This window comes from Heterodontus francisci, chromosome 33 (assembly GCF_036365525.1).
Source record: "Heterodontus francisci isolate sHetFra1 chromosome 33, sHetFra1.hap1, whole genome shotgun sequence".
NCBI lineage: Eukaryota > Metazoa > Chordata > Chondrichthyes > Heterodontiformes > Heterodontidae > Heterodontus > Heterodontus francisci.
In genome coordinates, this window is record NC_090403.1 from 45547252 (window position 1) to 45567903 (window position 20652).

Here is a 20652-nt window from a genome sequence, read left to right on the forward strand (position 1 = left end):
GTGCCTCATTCTTGGCACATGAGGGCCTAGCATAACACTTTTTAATAAAAATGACTGTCTTTTCATGTTTTTTAGAATGGCCAGCTTTTCTACACAGGGTTCAGCAGCATATATAGAACAATAACTGTGAAAGTTGGTACCAATATAGAAAATACTGGGGCATGCACAGCATCTGACAGATGAAAATACATGTGAGATGTTCCACAATATCTTGCTTTTCTCTTTCAGATGTTGACTAGCCTGCTGTGCATTCCCAGCATTTTATTTGAACAGAATATCCAAATCCATCACCCCCTTCTCTTCCTAGCACCGCCCCCCACCCCCCAGTGACATGGTGCTAATTGATAATGCTCGAGGGTTCAGAGGAGATTTACAAGGATGTTGCCAGGATTGGAGAATTTTAGATATGAGAAAAGATTGGATAGGCTGGGATTGTTTCCTTTGGAACAGAAGAGGCTGAGGGGAGATTTAATTGAGGTTTATAAAATTATGACTGGCCTAGAGTGGATAGGAAGGAGCTATTTCCTATAGCAGAGAGGTCAATAACCAGGAGGCATAGATTTAAAGTAACTGGCACAAGGATTAGAGGGGAGTTGAGGAGAATTATTTTCACCCAGAGGGTGGTGAGGGTCTGGAACTCACTGCCTGGAAGGGTGGTAGAGGCAGAAACCCTCATCACATTTAAAAAATAATTGGATATGTAGTTGAAGTGCTATAACCTATAGGGCTACAAACCAAACGTTGGAAAGTGGGATTAGGCTGGATAACTCTTTTTCACCAGCATCAGATACAAAGGTCCGATGGCCTCCTTCTGTGATGTAAGTTCTCTGTTACTATTACTTAAGTAGGCTTAGGAAAGCTAAAACTGGACTGAATAAAGAGATGACTCTATAAGTTTTAGTTGATTCTTTCCTTCCAATCAAGTCTCCAATCCTTTATCACTTTCAACTACAAAATAACACTTCAAAAGTAATACATTCTTACTTCAAGATTTTGCTTTAATAAAGCTCAATATAAATAGAAAGTTTATTATATGAATGAAGAAAGAACATTAGCAACATAAATAAACATAGACACTCATGGGATGTATGCTTTGCAGGAATGGAATAAAGTTTGGCAATAAATGGAATCTTTGCATTTCTGTCATTAAGTGTCAATTGAGCCACTCCCCTTTTTCCGGCTGAGGGGAAATGTGGACTTGCTCTGAGGCTGTGTCATCTTACTGGCCAGGTGGACAAATGGCTCGATCAGAGTCTTGCGCTCTGCCACAGAAACCTCCCACAGTCTAACCTTCTCCGCCTTTGCCCAGTGTTGAACAGCATCATGGTCCACACGTCGTCCTTCCTGTAGGTCGCATTTGTTCCCCAGAATTACAATTGTCACCTGCAGAAAGACCCACGAAGGTAGACCTTTTAATGCCAACACACATTTAAAGCTTTCCAAATACTTACATCAGTATAAAAAGTACTGAAAAAAAATCAAAGCAAACAGAGGGTAATACTATTCCAAGATAAAGGTAATAGTGTAAAGTGACTTTCAGTTCAGGAGCTCCCTCAATAATTCAGCTGATAACTGCACTGCCCTGTGTGAAACCAAGCCAAGGTGACTGTGCCGAGTTAGCTATCTCAGCAAGGGTAGTGGTACCACTATTGGCCACACATATAAAGTAAGGCCACTTGGTCAAAGTGCCAGATGGCAGCCTGTGCTTTTAATGGTTAAGGGACTATAACTGGTCTCAAAGTACTTGGGGGCGGAGGAAAGAGGGAAACCCTGAGTTAGGATGGGGAGAAAATGATCAAGATTCCTGTTTTTGATCTTTATACAGCAATCCTTGGTGAAAGTGTAGATATGTGTGTGTATATTAAGTGAGAACAGGAGCAGGTTATCCTATCCACAAGTGATCAAATAGTTTTCCAGCACACTTGTCTCATGTGGCTGCAGGACTGCAGGGTCAGCAACCATCAGGAGTCCCCTAAAAGTCTACAATAGAAAATATTTTTTTCAAAATCTGAAAGTTACATTTTTGATAAAGCAAATAGGGAGAAACCGTTTCCTCTGGCAGATGGGTTCTCAGATTTTCTCAGAGCTCACAGATTTTAAATAATTGGTAAGAAAACTATAAGGGAATTCTTTTCACACAGACAGTTAAGATCTGGAACGCACTACCTAAAAATGTGTTGTAATCGGTTTCCGCAGGAACTTTCAATGGGCAACTGGGCAGGTGCAGGAACAGGACTAATTTGCAGGGTTATGGGGAAAAGCTGGGGTGTGGGACTAAACTGGCAGCTCTTTCAAAGAGCCAACATAGGCATGATGGGCCAAGTGGCCTCCTCATATGTTGTAAGATTCTATGATACATCATCAGATCTAGTGCCTGGGGCAGAATATTTCACCATGGCAATCAAAGTGGCGGATTGAGTTTGTGCAGCAAAGTTGACTTGCTCTGAAGGTGGCTCAACTGACTGATGGTCAGGTGTATGAATGACTTGCCGGAAAACTACACAAAACCCCTTTAAAATGTCAGGCGTGTGGACTGCGTGGCACAGACTGATGCGATGGCAGTCTTTTCCACTGCTGGCTCGAAGAATCCTGTGTGAAGTGAGTGTAGGACACCTGAACACAGTTCCCGATGGGCTTAATGAACAAATGCCCACAAACTGGCAGTCTCACTCAGCTTGTTCTGGGCGTTTGCTTGATCACTTTTTGGGATCAGGGAATATTTATGCAGAACTTTCCTTTGGGGAGTTTAAATGGGTTGGCCAGAATCCATGATAAGGTAGATTGTACATGATCTGTGAAAGAGGTGTGCTTAATGGACTAAATTGCCTTTTTCCATCACATACTTTATGTTCTTGTAAGAATAGTTAGTGTGTGGAATGTCTGTTGGTACAATTGGGCTGTTCTTCTAAAGCTGGAACGTGCTCAATGACAAAAGTAGAACTCTCCATTCTCCAGCACCAACATCTCTCACCGTAATAAACAGAAATTTCACCAATACAGCATTTTCTAACAATTTACATTTTAAATGCAGCTCTTTATTCAACTGTCCAAACAATATAAAGTGTTATTTTAAAATGTTATTCAAGGGAAATACCCAAATTCTGCTAGTTAAGCACAAAGGAACATGGAAATGTTTCGGTGGCTGGACCACAAAACAATGTCCATCAGAGTACCTCTTTCTTATCGCGGGACCTGTCAATTTCCTTTTTGAGGGCTTCGACCCGTTTGAAGGATTCCCGGCTGTCTATACTGTACACCAGCACAAACCCATCAGCAAAGGAATAGTAATGCTTGGGAAGCTCGCAGCCTTCCCTCAGGCCTCTTGTGTCGTAAAAGCGCACCTGCTCCCGGACACCACGGTCTGTCTCTATAGACCCAACATAAATATCTTCCAGGGTTTCATTTGTCTCAGAACCTTTAGCGGGAAAAAAAGGATAATTTAGTGTCATGTATAAAATTCTTAGAGGGCTTGACAGGGCAGATGCTGAGAGGCTGTTTCTCCTGGCCGGAGGGTCCAGCACTCGAGCGCATAGTCACAGGATGAGGGGTTGGCCATTTGGGACTGAGATGAGGAGAAATTTCTTCACTCATGAGGTTGTGAATCTTTGGAAAACTCTACTCCCAAGAGCTGTGAATGCTAAGTCCTTGAGTATATATTGCAAGACTGAGACTGATAATATTTTAGGACACTAAGGAAATCAAGTGATAGGGTGGGAAAGTGGAATTTAGATAGATCAGCCATGATCTTATTGAATGGCAGGGCAGCCTCAAGGGGTTGTATGGTCTACTCCTGCTCCTATTTTTTATGTTCTTATGTGTTATGCACCAGACTAATAATAGTAATGTTATGACTGCTTTTTCTGTTCAGACATCCCAGATGTTAGGATATATTTTGTAAAGAAATTGTACCTATATAGCACCTTAAAAAAATCTTAGGGCATTCCAAAGTGTTTCACAACCAATGAAATACTTCTGAAGTATAGTCATTGTTACGTAGGCAAACACAACAGCCAATTTGTGCACAGCAAGATCCAACAAACAGCAGTGAGACAAATGACCAGATAATCTGTTTCAATGATGTTGGTTGAGGGGTTTTGGGAGATCTACCCTGCTTTTCTTCGGATAGTGCCCAGAGATCTTTTACAGCCAGCTGATTTAACACCTCATCTGAAAAGCAGCACTCCGACAATTCACACTTGCTGCACTGAAGTGTCAAACTAGATTTTGGGTTCAAGTCTCTGCAGTGTTATATAAAATAGCAGGGGGGGGGGGAAGGGGGGAGAGAGAAAAAAATCTACAAGTGCAAAGATCAGTCAACATCAGAACGAGAAAGAAAGGTTAATAATTCTGATGAAACACTTCTTATGATCTCAGAACCCTGACCGAAAGATTAATGTATCAATGTATCATTCTGTTATGCATTTCCAGTGGTTTGTGTTTCACTTTGTTCAGTATATAATAGCTGCACATACGCGTTGCTAATTTTTGCTCTCAGAGTGGGATAAATTCCGCATGTACCCCATCCCACCTCCCCATAAAATGCATTTTAATGGCTGGCTTGGGCACTAGGTCAGAGAGCATTCCGGAGACTGCTGCAGTCATCACCACACAATATGGTGAACAATCTACCCAGCTTGTTGATGGAAGAGAGGGTGCAGCTGCATTCCAAGTGGCAGCTCCACAATGTATTACTGGCTCACTATTCTTATAAAAAGTCTTTGTTTGCAGACTTTTATTCAATACATGGTTGGCGGCTGCATCACAATTCCACCAGCAAGGCCCGTCACACTCAGGCCTTCTTGATTCAGTCTATGCCAACGTACCAGTTAATAAAGCTTTCCCTATCCATATCCTTTATTCTAGTTGAAAGTGCTAAAAAGCTGTAAACAAAGCAAGTTTTTTTTTAATCTGTTGCCTCTACACTCACCAACAGCATGGTTTCCATAAAGAAGCTGCTCCAAAATGGCAGTTTTTCCAACTGATGCCAAGCCACAAACTACCACTTTACAGCTCTTCCCCATCTTGCTCTTCTGGATCTGCCAACACAAAGAGGGAGAAGCAGGCCCTGTGAGAAACAAAAGAAGTAAAAATATTTAATAAAATTCAGCACACAGCATGCAAGGAGCTTCAATAGACAGAACAACATTTAAAATGGCTGTGTCTTCAGTAGTTTCTGGCTTGCAAACAGCATACTCTAATTCACACAGCACAGATATTCCAAGAATAATGTGTCAATATCATCAACATCACTCATTGAAGAACAACAGCAAGTTCGATAATATTGTTATGATCAGGAATGCGCTGCCTGAAAGGGTGGTGGAAGCAGAGTCAACAGTAACCTTCAGAAGGGAAATGGATGCATACTTGAAAAGGAAACAAACTGCAGGAGTATGGGGCAAGTAGGACTAATTGGATAGCTTTCAAAGAGCTGGCACAGGCACAATGGGCCGAATGGCCTCCTTCTGTGCTGTACAATTCCGTGACCAAGAAATTGGTAGACAGAAAACCGCAAATACTGGAAATCTTTCTTAACTACAGTGAAACCTTGATTATCTGCACTCCTCATTCTCCAGCAGTATTATTGGTTGAGTTGTTTTAATTTTGCATAAACTGACAAGATTCAACTGGATGTTTTAGTTAATTTTTCAGAGTCTCTGGGCTCTTGATCCAGAGTGATAAGTGGTTCTTATCTTGACGTTCAGTAATTGGTAGGATTTAACCACACATGCAAGTCTGGATTTTAGCTTGGAGAGCAGAAGATTTGAGGTTCCAGCAGCTTAATGCTTTGCTTGTAATAGAAAAACTTGGGTCTTCTCTACACATACTGATCAGATAAGATCAACTAGAATTTAAAAACTACCTGTTAAACTAAATGGGAGGGATGGGGGAGGGGCTGATTGCTGATTATCCATCAGTTTCCATCCACCAATGTCCTTTAGCTGTCTGGACAGAAGGGATGACCCTTCCATTATGGTGGTTAATTGAGATCCCACTGCATGAAAATAATAGTTACAAGTGTAATTCTCTCTAGCATGACCAACCCTAACCACATGACTATCATGGACCAATCGCATACCAATCAATTGTACAAAAAAAGCAGCCACTACCTTTTGTTCACTACCCATGCATCCAATTTGTTACCCTCTCTTCAAATGATTTATTTATAGTCTAGCTTTTTTTATTTTTTAAATCTCATTTTTTTTCCTCCTTACCAGCCCGGCCTCTCTTGTTCTCCCTAGCCAAAATTGTCATGTTCCTCTTAGTGAAACCCTGGGCCAAAGTTGAGACTTACACAGCTGCTCTGCTCCTATCAGACCCAATTCAACACATATCTCCCCTCCAAGCTTGGCCTGAGAGCCAAGGCTGGTAAAATGAACACAGTGAATTTACAGAGCAACTGAGGAGAAATGGATGCACAATATGGGCAGAAATATATAAAGGGGAGACAGAGATGGAATAGTGGCAGGCAAGCACAGAGTGGGAGAGATAAAAAGGAGATAGTGAAAGTCAGACTTTAGAAAAACAGAGATAATAGGGAAAAGTATTTCAGCCATCCAGAAGAGAGACAGAAAGTGACAAAAAAATACAAAATGAGACAACGCTCAGAGATATAGTTGTATGAAGAGATGCAAATATTAATTGTGTCCATAAACAAGACCACAAGGGGCTCACAGAAAATACAGAAACCCACAGGTTGGTCTTTGTCAGGAGAAAAATAAGTTATGTTTTCCTGTAGGACCTCTCAGAACCAGTGTGGTGAAACTGCAACAAGTCTATAAATAGGACTAACATGTTGTATGGTTACATGTGAAACAGCCTATTTTACTCTTTTAGATGCTGATCTACCCAAGAAACAATGTAGGTGGGAAAGGTCAGTACAGTGCAGCCACACTTCCCTCCTTTACAAGAGGGTGACTTTCTCTTGACATTCATTTTGCAACATGATAAAACAACTTGCAACTTGTGGGAAGTGGACTGTGACTACAACTGTTTTCGCAAGTGCTTGCAAAACAGTGCACAATATTAATATACTATCCTGTTTAAAGTGACACAATCATGGTTTTAGGGAGGATCAGGAGAATTTAAATTCCTGGACAAACTGCATGCGAAAAAGGAACATCTGTAATTATGGGTGATTTTAATCTGCATATAAATTGGGCAAATCAAATTAGTCACAATACCGTAGAGGAGGAATTCTTGGAGTGTATACAGTATGATTTTCTGGACCAATATGTTAAGGAACCAACTAGAGAACAGGCCATCCTAGACTGGGTATTGTGTAATGAGAGAGGATAATTGACAATCTAGTGGTGCGAGACCTCTTGGGGACGAGCGACTATAATATGATAGAATTCTTCATCAAGATGGAGAGTGACGTAGTTGATTCTGAGAATAGGGTCCTGAATTTTAGTAAAGGAAACTACGAAGGTATGAGGCACGAGTTGGCTATGACAGATTGGGAAATGTTACTTAAAGGGATGATGGTGGATAGGCAATGAACTGCAACAATTGTTTATCCCTGTCTGGTGCAAAAGTAAAACGGGAAAGGTAGCCTAACCATGGCTTTTAAGGGAAATTAGAGATAGCATTAGATTCAAGGAAGAGGCATATAAATTTGCCAGAAAAAACAACAGACCTGAGGATTGGAAGCAGTTTAGAATTCAGCAAAGGAGGACCAAGGGATTGATTAAGAAGGGGAAAATAGAGTATGAGAACAAGCTTGCAGGGAACATAAAAACTGACTGTTAAAGTTTCTAGAGGTATGTGAAGAGTAAAAGATTAGTGAAGACAAATTTATGTCCCTTACAGTCAGAAACGGGAATTTTTTATGGGGAACAAAGAAATGGCTGACCAGCTAAATGCATAATTTGGTTCTATCTTCAAAAAGGAGGATACAAATATCATACAGAAATGTTGGGGAACACAGGGCTTAGTGAAAGAGATGAACTGAAGGAAATCAGTATTGGTAGGGAATATGGGATTACTGTAGGGTTAGTATAAATGGGTGGTTGTTGGTCGGCACAGACTCGGTGGGCCGAAGGGCCTGTTTCAGTGCTGTATCTCTAAATAAAATTTTAAAAATAATAAAAATAAAAACCAAATCTTTCAAACCATCACAGGAAAAAATGTTAAGGCAGAAATGCTGCCAACTGAATTGTCGCAATGTAGATTCCACATCTCAATCTGAAGAAATATTTCGCAAAGCAATTTTCAACTTTAGACATGAGTGTATATCTTCGTTTACAAACCTGGTAAAAATCAGATGAAAGCCATTTTACCAGGGCAACAACAGCCCTCAAAGTTGTCTGATCTGCATCATAAATAAACAGAAAATGAAGCATCTTGAACCTAACTGCACCACACCATCTAATAACACAATTTGGGTATCTGGCATGCACGAAAACCCAAAGTCATCTCTAAGAGTCTCGAAACTAACAACAAAGCCATGTAAGTGTAATTTGTTTAATATGAAGCGCAGAGAAAAACTTAAAGAAATCCTACAGAATTTAGGCCAGATTGTCAAAAAAAAAGCCTCAACCCCTGTCCCCAGTGCAAATATGGATGAATGTAACATCAGCGAATTTAGAAGGACTTGCATTTATATAGCACCTTTCACAACCTCAGGATGTCCCAAAGCGCTTTACAATGAAGAATTTTTGAAGTGTCGTCACAGTTGTAATGTAGGAAACGGGGCAGCCAATTTGCGCAGAGCAAGATCCTACAAACAGCAATGTGATCATGACCACATAATCTTTTTTCTAGTGGCGTTGATTGAGGGATAAATATTGACTGGGGGGACACCAGGGAGAAGTCCCCTGCCATGGGATCTTTTACATCCAGACGGGGCCTCGGTTTGCCATCACATCCGAAAGACGGCATCGCTGACAGTGCAGCACCCCCTGACCACTGCACCTGGGAGGTGTCAGTCTGGATTTTTGTGCTCAAGTCTCTGGAGTGAGACTTGAACCCACAACCTTCTGACTCAGAGGCAATAATACAAAACTAAAAGCCTTATGAACACTGTAAAACACATAAACACGATTAACATTGAGCAAACAAATCAATATTTCCTACCCACTTAGATTTCAATCTTTCTGATTTCATGTAATATTTTTCACTTGCAAATAATAAACAGGTTTATTTTGGGGGACAGGATGCGGCTTTAGTATCACCCCTCCTGAATATCCGAGAGGAATGAAAATATTTAGGCCGATTCCCCCGTAAAATTAAAAGATTAAAGTAAACAGACGCTTTTCTCTTCAGTACAAACCTGACCCTCTGCTCCTCACCCCAAACAAACAAGAAGACCGGGCGGGACAAGCGTTACCCCGAGCCCAGCCTCAGCTCCACACAGCGCCCTCAACAGGCCCGGAGGAGATCTCACTCTTCACCCTCTTCCTTATCTATAAAGAATTGATTTTTTAAAAAGATAATAGGGGGCCAAGAAACACTTTAGGAATTGGAAATTAAATCCAACAAACCTTTTTCCCCCCCTAATATTATCCCATCTCACCAAATGCAGGGAGAAATGACTTGTATTTCCATAGCACCTTTCACAACCTCAAGATGCCCCAAAGCACTTTGCAGCCAGCTGAGTACTTTTGAAGTGTAGTTACTTGTGTAAGAAAAGCAGCAGTCAGTCGCACACAGCAAGCTCCCACAGACAGCAATGTGATAATGACCATATAATCTGTTTTTGTGATGTTGATTGAGGGATAAATAGTGGCCCCTGCTTTTCTCTGGAATAGTGGCATGGGATCTTTTACATCCACCTGAGAAACAATCTCAGTTTAACCCTCATCGAAAAGGTAGCACCTCCAACAGTGCAGCACATCATACTGTCACTATTGTAGTGTTAGCTTTGATTTTTGTGTTCAAATCTCTAGACTGGGACATGAAACCATAACCTTCTGTCTTAGAGGTGAGTATGCTACTAACTGATCTACAGCTGACACCTAAATTAAAACAGAATTTTATCTATGCTATAAAACAAAACTCGCTTTTGTGGCCAGTTATGCTATCCAAAAACTTCAGTAGTGCTTTCTGGTGCACAAGTGCTGCCAGGTAATTTATTTTCCAATTGAGGCCACAACCCCCTTTCAAAAACTTGCCCAGCGGTGCACTGTGGTTGCTGTGTGTATTACCTATACGATGCACTGCAGCAACTCACCAAGGCTTCTTCGGCAGCACCTCCCAAACGCACAACCTCCAGCATCTAGAAGGACAAGGGCAGCAGGCGCATTGAAACACCTTCATCTCCAAGTTCCCCTCCAAATCACACATCATCCTGACATATATCATTGTTCCTTCATCATCACTGAGCCAAAATCCTGGAACTCTCTCCCTACCAGCACCATGGGAGTATCTTCATAATGCAGACTGCAGCAGTTCAAAAGAAGGTGGCCCACCACTACCTTCTCAAGGTAACTAGGGATGAGCAGTAAATGTTGGCCCTGTTGGTGAAGCCACCATCCCAAGAATGAATTTTTAAAAATCATGAACTGAATATATGAAGAATCATGAATGCCAACCTATATTAATGATTTTTAACCTCAAAATCTTGCAAACAACTAACATGTTTGCAGTTCATATGTTCAATTTCTGGTCACCTGTCAACAGTCGCCATCAAGATTCAAGAGTGAAGAAAAGCCTCTTGGTTAAAGTACCAGAGGATGCATGATATCCATGAAACTGTATCTCAGTGAGGAGTTAATGCCTTCAGGGTGGGGGCAAGGGGAAGTGGTTGACAAGGAACAAAAACATATTTACAAAAAAACAGAAAATAATCTCAGGATATCCGTGAAGTGGCATACGGCAGAAAGCTTGAATTGGATAGACACTAGAAATAAAAGTTATGTTAGACTGGGGAACAAACTGCTTGGGATCAGTGAAAGGTTGTGTGAGATCCCAGAGTTAGCTTTAAAAAGGTAAACATTCAGAGTAGAATTAGATTGTCATAGAACTAGTAAAGGTTTGAATTGCCTCAGTCTTTGCCCTGGTGCTTAAAAGTCCTTAAACAATACAAAACAATATGCCATTTGTTCTAAATTGACATGAACTGAGCATAAAGAAGATAAATGAGGGAAATTGAAATGGCATGCTATTCACATTTAAGATGAATAAGTTAAATTAAATTGTGTTGGGGATTTGCAGGATTTGCAGGGAATTCCAATCTGTCCATAAATTCTGGTGACCTTACATACAGGTTAAGCAACTGATTAACTCCATGAACATAACACACTATAACAATTTTTGTCTGGACAGTTGAGAGTGGAATTTAGGAGCCAGTTTCCTGGCTTCTTGATTTGAATGTGGGACTTGGCCATACAAGCTAGGGAACTCCCAGGATGGTTCCAAGCCACAGCACCCCTGAGTACGAGAGGATTAAATCTCGCAGGGTGCCTGCTGTTGATTGTCATTCAGTGATTTGATTTAGTTAGTAATGTGGACTTCATGTGGGATTGAATTCAGTTGCAATACCCTCAAAATCAACTAAACTTCTGACACTGACTGACTGACAATCTCATGCATGAAGAATTGTCACTTGGACAATAAATTTGAAGGTACATATTGTGGTGGGAACAAACTATAGAAAGGAGTCAATACCGTCAGAAGAAGAGGGAAAAAATGGAACAACACAAAATAAAATTGACTTACATCAAAATGTCTTTTAAAAAGGCAAGAATGTCACATTAGCTATTTTGACATTTCTGTTGATGTTCATAGCACAAGTAACTCAATCATGATTCCAGCCTGTGCCAGTGCCACTGACAAGCTGGTGTTAATGTTAAGCAATGATGCCAGGCACTGATATTGTCAAGCCGTGCCTATGTCAATACTGCACATGTCTGCCATTGCATATGCATGTAGTGGTAATGCCAGGCAGTACCCATACCAAGCACACTGGTTCCTATGCCACTGGTGCCTATGCTACTGGCGACAGTGCCAGACAGGGTTAGTGCCAGCAAGGCTGTCGGACCAGACATTCTCCATGCTGGTAGTGCCAGTGCCAGGCAGTGTAATTACCATCAGTGTTATGGTGCCAAGAATTGTCTATGCTGTCTATGCCAGGCAGTGCAATTACCAGCAGTCTCACATTACCAGGCATTGTCTATGCTGGCAGTACCAGTGCCAGGCAGTGTGAGTCTGCCAGCAGCTCGGGAGGTCACTGGCTATTGCTACCGCAGGGACTCTCTTGCCCCGCCTCCGGATGGCAAGCTCCTTGTTCCGGAAGCCGGTGCCGGGCTCCAGGTGTTGGGAAATGGCGGCCGGTGATTGCGATGTGACGATGGCCCCGGAGCCCAGCGGAGCAGGGGAGGTGGATCCGGAGAGGTACCGGGGAGGGGTGGAGAAGGGAGATTACCCCTGGGCGAGCAGGAGGGGGGAGAAAAGCCGAGGGGTCTGCGCGTGGGAGCAGCCTATAAAACCGGCAAAGCGAGGCCGCCGGCCCCGGGCCTCGAGTAGAAGCGGTGCCAGGTTCGGCTCCCGGCCTAACGGTGATTGAAGGGCCCGGAGGTGGTGGGGATTGGGCCCGGAACAGAGGGGGTTAAACCCCCTGACCCGGCAGCGAAGCCGCCACAGGTTCGAGTACAAGAGCAAAAGGTGGCTACAGGGAGGAGAGGCCAAGACTGCAACCACAGCCCCTTCGAGTCATTCATTAAAACATAATGTTTTAAATTGTAAATTTTACATGAATTACTGAAAACTATTAATCATTTTAAACCTTGTCGCTGCAACTGTCCTTTGTTCACGTTATTCCCTTGTTGGGGTCCCACTGCCATGGAAAAATCAGTTGTAATTTATATGTTAATATTTCTTTAAATTAAGACAGCATTTGTAATAAGAGTTGGGGCTTTTTAACAAGAATTTTTATGACTAGAAGGAATCCAGTTATCTTGTCGATATCCACGTGTGATTTCGTATCTAGAAGGAAACGGGGGTTTCCGCCTCTTCCCCCACCCCACCCCCACCCCCCCCCCCCACCCCCACCCCCACCCCCACCCCCCCAAAAGACTAGAACCTTCCACTTAGAATTCATTCTAATATGCGATCCGCATTTTTCCTGAACTCAGCGTTGTACTCACTCCATCCAAGATATTTTGTTTAATTCCCAGCTGGTTTTCTGTTTGTTATTGATTTGCTCAGTCAAGTATATGTGGTGTGGGTCAAAACGGTCCAGGCTGTACAATTAATCACTGTGGTGATGAGTTCTTTCATTCTCGTTATGTAAAAGATTTCCTCCCGCCCCACTTTCTCTTTAGACATAATCGTTTCAGAAAATAATTATGCACCTGGAAATTTATACATTTCTTGGATCTGTGACATAAAGATTGTATTTGTTTGCAATAAAAACAAGAAATGCTGGAACCACTCAGCAGGTCTGGCAGCATCTGTGAAAAGAGAAGCAGAGTTAACGTTTTGGGTCAGTGACCCTTCATCGGAACTGACCCGAAACGTTAACTCTGCTTCTCTTTTCACAGATGTTGCCAGACCTGCTGAGTGGTTCCAGCATTTCTTGTCTTTATTTCAGATTTCCAGCATCCGCAGTATTTTGCTTTTATTTTAGTATTTGTTTGCAAGTTTGAATGCGATACCAGAATCTTCCATCTAGAATTGCAATTGGGCAGATGTGGGAATTGTAAAACCAGTCCTTTGAATGTAGAAATTTGAAGGTGATTTAATTGAGTTGTTTCAGATGATTAAAGGATTTGATAGGTTAGATAGGGAGAAACTATTTCCTCTGGTGAGGGAGTCCAGAACAAGGGGACATAACCTTACAATAAGAGCTAGGGTATTCACGTGATGTCAGGGAGCAGTTCTTCACACAGGGTAGTGGAAATCTGAAACATTCTTCCCCCAAAAGCTGGTCATGCTGGGTCAATTGAAAATTTCAAAACTGAGATTCTTTGATTTTTGCTAAGCAAGTTTATTTAAGGGTTACAGAAGACTGATACATGGAGTTAAGGTACAGATCAACCATGGTCTAATTGAATGGTGGATTCGAGGGGCTGAATGGCCTACTCCTGTTCCTTTGTTTTTTTTTTTAACCACTATCCATTGATGATTCCTTAAGTCTCTTTTGCACCACTCTCCAAAAAGAAACAACTTGTCCTGAGTGTAAGTAAACATTTACTAAACCATGAATGTTTTTAATAAGATTACCTCTCATTCTTCAAAATTCCAATGAATAGAGGCCCAACCTGTTCAACCTTTCCTCATAAAACCATCCCTTCATTAAGATTCTGTGGGAGCTTGACAGGTTAAATGCTGAGAGGATGTTTTCCCTTGTGAGGGAATCTAGAACTAGGGGGCACAGTTTAAAAATAAGGGGTCTCCCATTTAAGTTGGAGATGAGGAATTTCTTATCTGAGGGTCATTAATCTTTGAAATTCTCTTCTCCAGAGAGCAGTGGAAGCTGGGTCATTGAATTTATTCAAGACTGAGTTAAACAGAATTATGATCTGCAAGGGAGTCCAGGGGGAGGGGGGCGAATGCATTGTGGGGGGGGGGGGGGGGGGGGCAGACAGGAAAGTGGAGTTGAGGCCACAATCAGATCAGCTGTGATCTTATTGAATGGCAGAGCAGACTTGCGTGGCCAAATGGCTTGCTCCTTCTATTTCTTATGATCCTGGGTCTATGCAGGGTCTTACCTACACACTTGGACCTCAGTTCATTCAGTAATTTCCTTCTCATGCTCAACCTTGCAGGGAAGCCCTTGGTATGTTACTGAATTGTGCTATTAAAATGAACATCTACTGGATCTTGTGAAGGAGAATTTGAGCAGAGAGAAATAAATTAAATCACATCATTCCTCTTAAAAACCTGAGGGGGAACAAGAGTTCTTGCTCCGCAGTGCATAATTAAACATTAGGCTCTATAGATAAAGGAACTTTGTCTGAATTTGTTTTTAAGATCCTGGTTTTAAGATGTCAAATGAATGCTTGTTTGTTGCAGTTTTAATTTATGGAACACTCATCCCTCTATACAAGTGACCCAGAGTTGCTTAATCATAGAATGATTACAGGTGATGCAAAACTGTTATCTTGGTAACCATTATCTTGTGGGATGGCAATATTTTTCCTGAAAATCAATCCACCTTGGAGGTAAAGGGCTACATGTGGATTTCACGCTAAAGGTGCACATGCTGATGCCTTGGTTGGTAAGCTCACTGCCCAGTTTGGAGCTTGGTCATTCGTGCAGCTCGTACCCAGGTTTGATCCCTGGTTTGTTGTATTTGCCAATCTCAGTCTGGATAATGTAATTAGATGAGGGAGGGGAAGAAACAGTCTAGAGTTTCCCCTCTTGATTACTGTTTAATCTTCCTTACTGGGAAGCACGTGGTTACCAGGTGAGGACAAGAGCAACCTCAAGCAGCCAATTAGCTTTCTGAGAGTCAGTGTTCAAACTTGCATTAATGTGGAATTCTGCCCAAAAATGAGTGGTTTCATTGTTTGGAGATGGGTCTTGGGGGTGTGGAAGGGTGGTATCCCCTTCTCAGTTTTGATGGCAGCGCAAATCTGACAATTTATGGGGGCAGTTGTGAGAAAGAAAATAACACTGTTTTTATGAAGGTAGAAATTGTCCTTTTTCAGTAACTTGTTAGGGCGTTATTGAACAGGAATTATCTGTACCGTCATTAAAAGCAGTGGCCCAGATTTTGCAGTTGTAATGACGGAAAAACTGTCAGCGTTCACCGTCATTGTAACTGTGCAACTGACAGCAACATCTGGTGTCCGCATGTACGTGGTTCAATGCTGACATCCAGAAGTTGCTGTCAGTGATTCCCACTCCTCCAAAGGGTGCCATGTTGAAGTTCACGCAGATGACCATCTTTAGAAATCTGACAAAAAACTTTGCCTTTTACACTGTTTAAAAACCCTGAAAAACTTGCATCTTGTTAATGTATAACTGGATTTTTAATGGCATACTAAGTCATAATTACTGATGAAAAATAACTTCTCTGGCCAAGAAAACTAATTCTATATTTGTGTAATGTGTTTTTCCATTATGATTCCATTGTTTTTTTAATATAAAAATTGTATGAAAAAGATATATCAGCTTCCATGTCCCAATCTTTTTTTCGCTCTCTGTAAAATTTATTAAAAAATGAAGGATAATCAATGCTTTTTACTTCCTGGTTTGCTATCTGAGAATTCTTCAGTACGATTGACTGCTTACCCTGCTTGATGACATCGCTGTTGCTGCTTGTCTGGATTTCTGCTTGACTTGATGCCAGAATCAAATTAACATCGGGAAAGGTGAAATCCTGGCCTCAGAGATTGCTAGATTTTTTGTGGGCAGCTTTCTTTGAGGTCTGCGCCGAATGCTGTCACTTCAGTGCTGATAGCAAAATCTGGACAAAGGTCACTTTCTTCCTTTAGGAGCTGTTTTTTTACAGCAACTGGCAATCCGACTGTAGAGAAAAAACTTGTATTTATACAGCGCTTGCATGACCGCAGGACCTCCCAAAGCGTTTTACAGCCAATGAAGTGCTCTTGAAGTGTAGTCACTATTGAAATGTAGGGAAACACAGTGCCAATTTGGGCATAGCAGGCTTCCACACAGCACTGACATAAATGACCAAAAAATCTCTTTTTAGTGATGTTGGTTGAGGGTCACCAGGAAGAACGCCTCTGTTCATCAAGATCATACAATGGGATCTTTTATGTCCACCTGAGAGGTTGGATGGGGCCTCAGTTTAACAGTTAAAAGACCATCCTTCATGTAAAGAACCTGCCAGTGTTCAATATCGTGTGAATGTTGGCAAGCTCTTAATCTGTAAGGGCATTGTAGCCAAACCCTTCCTCACCCAATATCCACATGTACACACTTTTACCAGGAGTTGCTCAATATGGAGAACCCTGGTTGGCTTTTCCCTGGCGAAGCTACTTGTAGCATCCTGCGCACTCTGGCTGAGATATTTACCTTGGTGCAGACAGTGGATGAAACCTTGGACCTTTACATTTATTTGGAAATACATCTTGTGGCATAGTGCATTGCCAATGCTAACAGGAAATTTTCAGTTAATTATAAAGCAACTTGTGTGAAATCTTCTCAGAACATTCTGAGCCAAAGAGCTCTAGAGTGAAATAAAAGCAAAATACTGCTGATGCTGGAAATCTGAAATAAAAAGAAGAAATGCTGGAAATACTCAGCAGGTCTGGCAGTATCTGTGGAGAGAGAAGCAGAGTTAACGTTTCAGGTCGGTGACCCTTCAGAAGGTGTATTTGGGATGCAACAACTAGTGATGGTACTTGTAGGGCAATTTAAAATAAAGAAGTAAGAAGGACTTGCATTTCTATAGTGCCTTTCATGACCCTCCCCCCACCCCCAGGATGTCCCAAAGCACTTTACAGACTTTAAACTACTTTTGAGGTGTAGTCGCTGTTGTGATACAGGAAAAGCGGCAACCAGTTTGCCTACAGCAAGCTCCCACAACAGCAGTGGTGATAATGACCAGATAATCTGTTTTAATGATGTTGATTGAGGGGTAAATATTGGCCAAGACACTAGGGAGAACTCCCCTGCTCTCCAAAGTAGTGCATGGGATCTTTAAAATCCACCTGCGGGGGCAAATGGGTCCTCCATTAACATCTCATCTAAAAACAGCTCTCTCAGTACTCCACTGGAGTGTCAGCCTAGATTTTTGCACTCAACTGCTTAGAGTAGAGGTTCTCAAAGTGTGGTCTGCGGATCACTAGTGGTCCATGAGGGTCCTCCAGATGGTCTGTGGGCTGGTCCAAAAGAGGTGGACAGTCTTGTGGCGCTTTCGTCAGATGGGTTACTGAAGCTGGTATTCAGCGAGAAAAGTTTGACGGACTTTTGGCTCCATGTAAGGTCTGAGTATCCTCGATTCACCGACGCAGCTTTGAAGCACCCACTGCCATTCCCAACAACAATAAACTGCTTGATCGGATTTTCAACGCTTGTGGGCTGAAAACAAAGAGGAACTGCTGAACATGGAGCCCGACATGAACCTAAGTGGTCCGCGGATGAAAAAACTTGACCACCACTAATCTCAAGTGAGACTTGGATCCAGAACCTTCTGACTCAGAGGCAAGAGTGTTGCTAATTGAGCTATGGCTGGCAGTGTCACAAGGTGAGTATTATATAATAAAGAATGTTAGGATAAATGTAATTTTGCTTTTCTCTATACCATACGGATACCAATATGCTAACTAAGTATGACGCTCTGGGGGAAATCTACCTGCAATCTTTATTTGACTCATCTCATCTCTGAGATTATTCAGATCAGCACTTAAAAGTTAGCAAGTTGCTTGATATTGGTAAGACTGTCCGTAAGAATTCAAGCACACCTATATTGCCGTTCAATAAAACGCCAACAAATAGTCTTGAATCTCACCGGTCAGGTTCAGCATGATTCTGGTGCAATGCATTGGTACTGATACTATTCAGAAGTTAGTAGTATTGGAGTAGGTTCGGATTTGCTACAGCTGCCCACACAGTGTAGACCATGTCAGTCAGATCTTTACATAGCTGAGTTTGAGTTTGCATAGCTGCCTGTTTATGAAATTCCAAAGTTCACACCAGAGATGCTTTGTGAGCGGGGAGGTGGTGAGAAGTGGCTCCTGTTTTTCTGTAAACTCTCGTAGGCATTTTCCCTGTCCACCTTGGATCTCCACAGTAACTGCTTAAAAATTGAGAGAGAGATCTATTGTGTGATGCAAGTTACAATTTTGGTTGATCTGTTAAACCATTTTCTTTCAAAGGGCACAACTCTTCCATTGCTTAGAATGTGATATAATCCATGGTTTAGAAAAAAGACATTAAACAGCAGTGGCATTTGTAGGTAAAAAGGATGCTGAGCAGTGACCAAGTCAGTGGCTTCAAATGAGTTAAACTTTCTGTGCTTTGTTCTCCCAAAATGATTCCCCCAATTAGATTGCTCTCATAATAAAAGCAAAATACTGCAGATGCTAGAAATCTGAAATAATAACAAAGTGCTGGAAATACTCAGGTCTGGCAGCATCTGTGGAGAGAGAAACAGAGTTAACGTTTCAGGTCAGTGACCTTTCATCAAAACTGGCAAAGGTTAGAAATGTAACGGGCTTTGAGCAAGTGAAGGGGTGGGGGTGGTGGAGGGCAGAGGGCAGGAGAGATTAAATGACAAAGATATCATTAGCAACGGGAGTGCTAATCGTTGGAGTAAAAGACAAAGCATTAGTCCAGAGAGAGTGTTAATGGAAGAATAATGAACAGCTCTGTCCAAAAGCACAAACATGAAAAACAAGTTTAAAGGCTGACAAAAACAAGAAATGCTGGAATCACTCAGCAGGAGTGCCGAAGAAGGGTCACTGACCCGAAACGTTAACTCTGCTTCTCTTTCCACAGATGCTGCCAGACCTGCTGAGTGATTCCAGCATTTCTTGTTTTTGTTTCAGATTTCCAGCATCCGCAGTATTTTGCTTTTATTTAAAGGTTAAAAAATAAAATTTTAAAAGGCAGTCATGCTGTGAAGTTGTTGGACCCAATATTGAGTCCAGAAGGCTGTAGAGAGCCTAATCGGAAGATGAGGTGCTGTTCCTCGAGCTTGCGTTGAGGTTCACTGCAAAATTGAAGCAGGTCAAGGTCAGAAATGTGGGCATGTAGAGCAAGGTGGTGAATTAAAATGGCAAGCAACAGGAATCTCGGGTTCATGCTTGCGGACTGAGTGGAGTTGTTCTGCAAAGCGGTCACCCAGTCTGCAATTGGTCTCATAATTGATCTATGGCTTCCATTCGCATAACTTGCATGAGAAGGTACATACGAATTAAGAGCAGGGGTAGGCCACTCGGCTCCTTGAGCCTGCTCTGCCATTTAACAAGATCATGTCTGATGTGATTGTAACCTCAACTCCACATTCCTGCCTGCCCCTGACAACCTTTCACCCCCTTGCTTATCAAGAATCTATCTACCTCTGCCTTAAAAATATTCAAAGACTCTGCTTTCACTGCCTTTTTGAGGAAGAGAATTCCAAAGACTCTCAACCCTCAGAGAAAAAATTTCTCCTAATTTCTGTCTTAAATGGGCGACCCCTTATTTTTAGCGACACCCCCCCCCCCCCCCCCCAATTCTAGATTTTCCCACGAGGGGACCCATCCTTTCCATGTGATAATACCAGTAAGTAAAGTGATAAAATTAATAGTTGGTTGTGTTGTGAGTGATTTTATCAATAGCTGTAATGTGGAAGGCTTTCTGTAGAAAGTTGAATGTTTCATACCGTATTGGCTTTTGGATGAGCACTCCTTTCCCCGGGATTTCTCTCTTTTCAATGGTGGTACAAGAGCAGGAAACTCGCTTCATGTGTGTGGCTTTGAAGATAAGGAGAAAATATGGTAATTAGTTTCTGGGTGCTGGAATTCTGACTTAAATTCTCCAAGTTTATGACGATCTGAAGCTTGGACCCCGAATCCATTGCATAATACTTGAATTATACCTGGTGCTCTACTTATTGATTTGCCATAAATAATAGCCAACCAATAGGTGCAAAAGGGATAATACCAGAACTGAGAGGTTAGCATTTTCAGGAGGGAATGAATGACTGGTGTGCTTTTCTCCAGAAAAGTGAAGCCTTAGGGATGACCTAATGGAGGTCATTTTGATAAAGGGATTTGGTAGGGTGGATGTGGCAAAGATGTTTCTATTTCTTGG

At 41.9% G+C, this 20652-nt stretch overlaps 2 protein-coding genes across 5 annotated transcripts in view; one reads left to right on the plus strand and one right to left on the minus strand.

Annotated features, from left to right (window-relative positions):
• Window positions 1-991: 991 nt before the first annotated feature.
• nkiras2 (NFKB inhibitor interacting Ras-like 2) lies at window positions 992-9316 on the minus strand. Of its 4 annotated transcripts, none has more exons than XM_068013445.1 (5): window positions 9272-9304; window positions 8250-8311; window positions 4928-5065; window positions 3174-3415; window positions 993-1383 (listed from the first exon to the last, which is right to left on the minus strand). In XM_068013445.1, the coding sequence occupies exons 3-5, from the start codon at window positions 5019-5021 to the stop codon at window positions 1147-1149; spliced, it is 573 nt and encodes a 190-aa protein (XP_067869546.1). In that variant the 5' UTR covers window positions 5022-5065; window positions 8250-8311; window positions 9272-9304; the 3' UTR covers window positions 993-1146. The 4 variants fall into 4 exon arrangements, with proteins under 4 accessions (XP_067869549.1, XP_067869548.1, XP_067869546.1 ...); XM_068013446.1 differs by lacking the exon at window positions 9272-9304 and adding an exon at window positions 9076-9265; XM_068013448.1 differs by lacking the exon at window positions 8250-8311 and having other exon boundaries at window positions 992-1383; window positions 9272-9316.
• Window positions 9317-12220: 2904 nt separating this feature from the next.
• Window positions 12221-20652, plus strand: part of dnajc7 (DnaJ (Hsp40) homolog, subfamily C, member 7) — a 39984-nt gene continuing 31552 nt past the window's right edge. The window contains exon 1 of the mRNA XM_068013444.1: window positions 12221-12333. Coding sequence (XP_067869545.1) covers window positions 12263-12333 — 71 coding nt within the window. The 5' untranslated portion in view covers window positions 12221-12262. The remainder of the gene's footprint in view (window positions 12334-20652) is intronic.